Consider the following 8,601-nt stretch of genomic DNA (forward strand, 5'->3'; position numbering starts at 1 on the left):
GTAGCTCCTGGCTTTATGTTGCAATAAATTGGTGTCAGAATAATTGGAAATAGAAAACGCCTCTTCAAGTCCCAACAACTTAGAAAGTTGGAGAAAATTTTGCTACATGTCTCATATACGCAGAAACATAGCAGAGGAGAGTAAATGTTTGGTTGATAGTCTGAAACTTTGTATTAATTGATTGCATATTAATTTTTTTGCCTACAAATAATTTGTTATATGATATTGTATTGTAAGCATTTCTTGCTGTCCATGCAGAGTGACTTAGTTGGTTAGAAAAGTTATTTTTTTGCATTAATAACAATATATATCATTTATTTAACCAGGTAAAAGACTCATTTCGATATAAAATACCTTTTTCAAGGGCGACTTGGCCAAGAGGGCAGCAAAAAACATCATTACAAAATAAATACAAGCAGACAAATACAACCATCACGCATCACAAAGAACGAGCAAAACCTCCAGCTGAAACCAACACAGAGCAGTCAAATACATTCATAAGTTAAAAGGGAACGCACTGGTGCAGAAACAGCTGTCAAAGTGTGGTTTAAATAATCTGATCAATAAAATACAGCACATTTTCTTTGTAGCATCCAAACAACAAAACTCTCGACTCTTAAACTGGTGACTAGCTTAAAGTTTACTTACTTAAATGAAACATTTTTGTAGAAAAATGTGTTTATTGCTTCATATGAGGAATTGTCACAGTATCATTTACTACTGGAACTAGAAGCCTATCAAAAAGTTCTAGTTACCCAAACTCTAATAATGAATTCAGGTTTGATCGGTGGATATTTGGGCTTTTAAAAAAGAAATCATACAGCAGCCAGCGAGTATTTTTCCTAATGAGAGTGAGAGCAGATGAGTGCAGCTCCATCAGACAGCAGTATGAGTACGAAGCTGTTCACTGTGTTTCTGCACGCTGACGTTTTACAACACACAGGCCAACACGGCGTAACATGAACGCTCCCCCGGCTCTCCTGCAGCTCCACCCTCCACCCGCCGTCACTCATGTCATTTCACACTGACATTTACCGTCAAACACCTCAAAATAATCAAACAACCCCCTCCTGATGAAATAACAGTCAAACCCTGCAGAGATAACCTCACCCACGTTAGCATGTGCACACGCTTAAAATATGAGCCGGACCAAATCCACTCACTGAATCTAGGCTAATTAAATGCAAAACTCCAATCAATGTTTTTGGGAGAATCAGCTGTCCATGCTGTGATCTCCATTAATTGGGGGGAAAAAGAAAACACCACTTATTTGGACTCATTATTCCTTCTTAGACTCCATCCAGGAAAGACTGTTCAGCCACTTGAAACCATGTTACATTTACACCACAGAGACAACCACAGAAAACCTCTGAACAATTCAGAAGGATACGGAGCAGAAATAACGAGCAAACACTGTAATATGATGCAGCCACCAAATATCAGACAGCACATTAGGACGTGTCAGATGAAACCATGGCAGATATATGACTTTAGGATACAGCAAGGTCTCCATAAACTCACCAAAACACCACAAACACACTGCAATCATTAAGGTATAATGTCGGAAAAATAGAAAGATATGATAGGAAATAAAGTTATTGTGGATATTTTGTTAGGAAAAATATTGTTTCAGGAATAATAGTAAAATATGATATATATTATTGCTGAAAATATTTGTTTTATTCACTGGAGCTATTATTATTTTAGGGAATAAAGGAGACACACATTTAAATATAATTATTAGTTATAGTTATACTGAATGCAATCAAAGACACCATGAGTTCATTAAATGTATCGATTTATAGTTATTAGTTATTTGGGTAATATTTTAAAAGTCCCTATGCAAAGATATTGCAGTAGTATATTTAGTATTCAATGCTTTGCAAAATAAAATTTTTGCATGTAAAAATAAATTTAATTAACCCAAATTTACTCAAATATTGGAAAATATTGCATGTGCTTTCGCTTAATTGTTATTTGTATATAGTTTTTCTTCTTACTTTGATCTTTTTATTTGTGAGGCTGTGATGCTAGTTGTTTTATCTTGATACAAAAATGAATGATACTTTATGAAATACAATGGCAGCATTAAAGCTGAGAAATTAGGCAATTCTCCTGTTATTATAGAATCATCGTCATTTGAATTAAAGCATAATTACCCTCCATTTTTAACATTGGTAGGATACACAGCTTTTTCTAATAAGTAAAAAACTTATTAGAAACTTTATTTAAGTATTTATATATATCATTTAGATATGTCATGTTCATATGTTGAATGAATGAATAAATGAGTGGAATAATACTCAGTTACTGTAACATTATTATTTAAAGCAAATTACTGTCAAATAAAAAACTGCATATCTCCATAATGTAAACTTGCCATAATATTAGAAAAAACTGCTTTATTTTAAGCTTCATGGCAATAAAAAATCTTCATTTTTTTCCCCTTAAAACATTAAATTAAATTAAAATTAAATAAATAAAAGAATCCAGTTTTAAAGGGTTTTTTCAGCAAATGAAGTACAAGAATGTTCTCAACTCATAAGGGAACATTAAGTCTTTCATTTAAGCTAAAAACATTGTTCCAAAATCATTGTTTTTTACTGGATGATGATTATAATAAAGTTTTCTCATTTTACATACTTTCAGATGTTCTTTGACAAAACGTATACTATTTATTCCAGCATTGCCACACAGTCGAATCTAGTTTCACCTGTATCTAATCTGTACATTTTTTTTGTCCAGATACATTTTTTTAAACCTTTTTTCTGTCTTTAGAGCTTCTGACAGCTACAAATTAATTTAGTTCTGAAAACACATAAAATGTTGTGAGGCTCTAATAAATGTCACATTTATACAATTTTATACATATTTCTTTGTTTTTCATGCCATTTGCCTAAAGATAGGAGTATGGAGAGTGTATATTGATGCTCTGTTGTTAAAAGCCAGTGCATGTTAAATACTAATCCCAGTAAACTGTACCGAAACAAAGTACATAAAATAATGATAGTGAAGCAAACTGATTTTAAACTGGAAAATAATTTTGAGGCCTGTAAATTGTTATTTCAAAATATCCCAAAACCTCTCTCCTCTGTGTCATTCGTGAATAACTAAAATGTATGTGTTACAAATGTTATTATTGACTACCTCTAAGTAATTGAATTAATAGACCTCATACATCTTATGTATTTATGAGATAGAGCAAATAACATTTTTCGCTGTCAGTTGAACATCTGCATGTGATGATTTCGATTTTTTTTCTTTTTTTGGAGATAAACTGAATTGTCAAATGTTAATTTATGGGCTAAGAAAGGTCTAAAAACCCAACATTTCTTTTGTTAAAAAATGTCAAAAGATTTATAAAGCTCATGTTTATCTTGGCTCCTGAAAAGTTTTGGAAATACATGATTTTCACAAGAAAGCGACAATATCCATTTTAATTCCAGAAACTTAAATATATGAACTGTTTTAGCAACAATTAGCCAAACATTCCTCTCTTTCCTACATACACACACGATCACCTTCTCCTCATGTTTTTATTATCTGTGCTACCTAGTATATCTGCTTTTTTTGATTCTTTTAGTTGTTTACATCCTAAAAAAAAGAAAGAAAGAAACTGAATTGCGAAAACTGGCATGTTAAATTGAACTGAACTCATGTTTTCTTTATGCTAATTTACAAAAACTCAATACAAAAATCCCAAATAAACCCACTAAATCTTTTTAGCCAATTAATTTAAACTCCAACAATAATGCAGGTGGTTATTTTTTTTCCTTTACAGAATACCAAGTAAAACTCAAACATGCTCTCTCTGCATGTCATTTTTGTCTTAAAGAATTAAAAAATGCATAAAAACACTTCAGTTAAACATCACCCCAGACACCTCACAGCAGCATTAAGCTCTGCTCTTGTTACAATAGATAATAGAAACTGGACAGAATAAACTCCTGCTCCATAAAGCCACCTGATCTGGTTTAAGTGGCTCTGCTGCTGCTGCTGTCCCCTGCAGACAATAGAGGCGTGTTGTTGGGACAGAAACCAGCTTCCTCACTAGAGGGGGCACCAGACCCACTGATGCTCCAAACCTTCATGTTTATGTCACAGCCTTGTGATCACTCGGAGCTCCTCGTAATCAAACACAAATCCTCTTTCTGAGCCGCTCCGCCTGCTTTCTCACACCTCTCTCCCTGCTAATGCCTTAAGAATACAGTAAGCCTCTAACAGGTTAATGATGGCAGCAAAAAATCAGCCAAAAAACAGAGTCCCTGTCACCGAAATAAAAGCATCACACCGCTAAATAACACTAAGAATAACCACTTCACCCTTGATTTAATTAAAAGTTAACTTTAATGTGTTTGATGGATGAAATATTTCCTTAAATTTTGTGTAGAATTTGCAAATGTTGAGAATAATTTTAAAATGAAAGCACTGCCCTTTGCTCTTTTTTTCCTTAGGTCTTAATATGGGTATTAATGCTGGGTATAAATATGACTACTAGCAGAATTAATAACTAATATTAAGTTTAACTGACGTATTTTTCCAATAACATGCAGGAAAGGGAAATAAAATCAACAGCTGAGCAACAGAGTCCCAGTCACCAAAAAAAGCACAATGCCACTGAATAACACTGAGAATAAACATGTTCACCCCTTTATTTAAATAAGCTGAAACAATTGACTTTAACGCATAGGCCAATAATCAGAGAATTATTTCTTAAATTTTGTGCCAAATATTAACAGTTATTTTAAAATGGAAGTGCTGCCCCTTTCTGTCTTTCTCTTTCTTTAATATTCAGTCTTATTTTGGGTAAAATTTAGATTTATTTAGTTAAAGTGAAGTGTTTTTCCACTAAAATGCAGGAAAGGAAAATAAAAATCACCAGCTGAGTAACAGAGTAAAAGCATGGTGCTACTGAAAGATACAGAGAATACGCATGTCTGAACAGGTTACTGTAATGCATAAAAGTGAGGAGTTATTTCCTACATTTTGTGCATCTTTTCAAACGTTTAAGATTTTTTTAAACAAAAGCACTGCCCTTATCGGCCTTTGTCTTTTATTACGATAAAGTCTTAATTTAAGTAAAATTTAGAACAAATCATGAAGTGTTTTCCCACTAACATGCAGGAAAGGAAAATAAAATCAACAGCTGGATAACAGTGTCCCTGTCACCCCAAAAAAGCATGATGCCACTGAATAGCACTGAGATAAGCATGTTCACCCTTTAATTTTATTAAGCCTGAAGGTTACTTTGACGCATATAATTGATGGATTATTTCGTACATTTTGTGTAAATTTTCCAAATGTTAAGATTTTTTTTAATGAAAGCAAAACCTCTTTCTCTTTTCTTCTTATGAAGTCTTAATTTGGGTAAAACTTAAGCAAATTATTGACCGATGTACAGTCAGAGTGAAGTGTTTTCCCGCTGACGTGCAGGGACAGGAAAATAAAATCTAGGTTAGTGCACTGTGCACAGAGAGGCGACTGTTGGAGGGAAATCCCGTGACCTTGTCATTTCCCATCGATCCCTTTTTGTTATTGATCAATAATGGTAATCATAACACCAGTGATTCTAAATAAATTTCATTCATCTAAATTGGAGTGCTGTGCAGAAGGTGAGCCACAAGGAAACACCAAAACAAAGCCAGAAGTAAAGAAAAAAAGTGAAATTAGGGATTTTTTTCCCAATTTAAATTCCTCTTCGCGTCAAGACGCACAAAATAAACCCAAACAGCAGCGTGTTTTTCGGCTCCTACCTGCCAGTCTGAGGGCCGACATCCTCTGAAACTCGGGCTCCTGCAGCCACTTCCACATCCTCCTGAAGGTCTCCCGGCCTGACTTTAGTTTACTCCATGGTTTGGGGTTCCTCAGGAGGTCCGACAGGGTCCCCTGGGAGCGGCACAGCACCCTCTGGGCGAAGATGGCCTGGGGGATGCTGTACCTCTTGAGCTCCGCCGTGATCCTCTGCGCAACCTCCTTGGTGTTGATCTCCTCAAGCTGCCCCGAGCTGTTCACCCCCTGCGTCCCCGAGGAGGAGGGCGGTCTTTCCCGGGTGGAAGCCAACACGGGCCCGTGGGATGGAGACTGGAGGTGGGGGTGGGGGTGGTGGCCCGCGGAGGACACGGCCGGGTGCCCCGGGTGATGCATCCCGTTCAGGTGCGGCATCATCCCGGCCGTGTGGCCGCCGAGGCCTCGGTGCTGGTGGTGGTCCCCTCTGGCCAGCATGGAGGCGGTGTGGTGCGCTTCAAAGTTGAGCATCTTGTCGTGGCCTCCGTGCGTCGTGGTGCCGTAATTGTGGAGACCCTGCTGGGTGTTGTGTATGGACCCCAGACCGTTCCCCAGCACCGGGGAAAGGCTCTGACCCATCCCGGACATGTGGTCCTTGTGGTAGGGGCTGTAGAGGTTGTTCATGCCCGGCAGCCCCCGCTCGTCCCGCATCAGGGTGAAGCTCCCGCTCACGTTCCCGGAGAGCCGCTGGTGGTGGTGGTGATGGTGGTGAAACTTGTCCGACACGGTGGAGATGGGGGGCAGCGGCTGCAGCGGGGTTAACGTGGTGTAGGTGCCGCTCATCCCCATCCCGGGAGAGGACGTGTCGCAGGGGACGCTCATGGCGTGGTGCAGCGGCAGGGACAGCTCCGGCCGGTACTCCCCGCTGCCGTCCAGGATCGTGGCCATGCCGGACACCATGGCCGAGCGGGATGACGCGGCGGCGGCGGCCAGGTCCTGGTGTATCCGCAGGGTGGCCGCCGCTGCCGCCGCCGCCCCGTGTCCCCCCGACGAGCTCCCGCGGCCGTGATGCGGGCTGTGGCCGCTCATCAGCTCCGCGTCAGGGACCACGGAGCTCACGGCCACCCCGCCATGCAGGCTGCCAATGCTGTCCATTGTCATGTCCGTGTTCATGGCATACGCGTCCAGGTCCTTGGCCAGGCATCTATAGGCGTTAGTGTAGGCAGTCTTCATTCATCTGTCCTCTCAGTCCATCAGGTCGAGCGGAATTATGTCTCCTTCTTCTCCTCCTTTCTCTCGCTGCTTCTCCCCTGATGCGCCGGGATGGGTCAGTAGCCGTGTTCCCCCTTTCCCTTCACTTCCTCGGGTGTTTACTCGTCCTCCTAAGGCCTCTCCAGCTCGGTGTCTTTGTGTACTTTCCCCGGTAGGCGCACATTAAAAAAAAAAAAAAAAGTGTTTTTATCTCGATCGTACGGGCCTGTGCGGTGGCTCCCCCATATCCAGCCCTCTCCTCCTCCTGCGTTACTCTGCTCCTCAGACGGGAGCTGTCCACGGTCCCCTAGCCGACCGCTCAACCCAACCTGCTGCGGGGGGAGGAGGGGGAGAAGCGGGCTCGGGTGGAGAGGCGTCACCCGCCGGACTGACGGTGCAGCGGTCCAATCAGAGGGGTCGGTGGGGATGTGGAGGGAGTGGCGCAAAGGCCAGCTGGCAAATCCACATCATGGTAACATGCAGCGGTGTGTGCACGGTGGAGCTCCTCTGGGTGGGATTTGAACGAAAAATCATTATTGTAGTAATCCTTTGAAACGATGCTAATATTACTACAGTGACTTTCTGTAGGGCTGAAGTGTGAGTGCAAGGTGTCTTATTCTGTTCTGCTCTGTGGCATTTATTCCCCCCTTTATTAAAAAAAATCAGAGTAGATATGCACACAAATTGGCTGAAATTATCAATTAAAAAAGATGAATAAACTGTGGATGTGGGGCCAAATTTGTACTATTTAGTATTATGATAGTCATAAATATTTTTGGCTTTGTCTTGACACAGCAGTTGAGAAAACAGCTTCACATAGTCCAATATAAGGTCTATTTAGTAGTTTTTGGAAAGCTTTCAATCATATTTCATGATCTTCATTGCTTTGATGATTTTAAGATAAAATGGATGAAATGTGAGTGCAAGGTGTTATATTCTGCTCTGTGGTATTATTTTTTTCCCTTTGCAATAATCAGATAGTATTAGAATTGCACGCAAAATGGCTAAAATTATCAGTTAAACATAATTAAAGATGTGGGACCAAAATTCAGTTCAACATGTCCTCATTTAACTTTATCTTAGAGACAAACTGTTTAGTATTGTTATTTTTATATAATTACAGTATGTTTTGGCTTTTTCTTGACACAGCAGCTGAGAAAACAACGTCACAAAGGTCATTATAGGGTCTATTTAGTTGCTTTTGAAAAGCTCTCTATCATATCCTATGATCTTAATAACAAGATGGAGATGTAGATGGAGTATTTGTTTTTAAGATAAAATAGACGAGATGTCCTTAAAGTGCTCATAACAGATGAACATTTTTAAATCTTCACTTCTCATCATGAAATATGATCAAAAGCTCCAGAACTGCTACTAAATGGACCATGTGGTGAGTTTTTTTTCCTCAACTATTTTATATGGACATTATTGGTTTTAACTCCACGGTGTCCTTATTAAAATGCAATGCATTAAAATATAATATGAATAATTTCTATTTAATTATAAATAAAAAAAGAAACAAAAACTATTCAGAAAACTAAATATAGATATTCATACCAAAAAAAAACCAAGAAAAAACAACCCAAAATCCACAACAATCACTGTAAAATCACTGCAAAACAGCTT

At 39.3% G+C, this 8,601-nt stretch overlaps 1 protein-coding gene across 2 annotated transcripts in view; it reads right to left on the reverse strand.

The window, feature by feature from the left end:
- Window positions 1-7,170, reverse strand: part of onecut2 (one cut homeobox 2) — a 49,107-nt gene extending 41,937 nt beyond the window's left edge. For both annotated transcript variants that reach the window (XM_042509089.2, XM_088071197.1), the window contains exon 1: window positions 5,754-7,170. In XM_042509089.2, the coding sequence (XP_042365023.1) occupies window positions 5,754-6,957 (1,204 nt within the window). In that variant the 5' untranslated portion in view covers window positions 6,958-7,170. The remainder of the gene's footprint in view (window positions 1-5,753) is intronic.
- Window positions 7,171-8,601: the final 1,431 nt, after the last annotated feature.

Source organism: Plectropomus leopardus, chromosome 20 (assembly GCF_026936395.1).
Source record: "Plectropomus leopardus strain MGB_pleo_1.0 chromosome 20, ASM2693639v1, whole genome shotgun sequence".
Taxonomy (NCBI): domain Eukaryota; kingdom Metazoa; phylum Chordata; class Actinopteri; order Perciformes; family Serranidae; genus Plectropomus; species Plectropomus leopardus.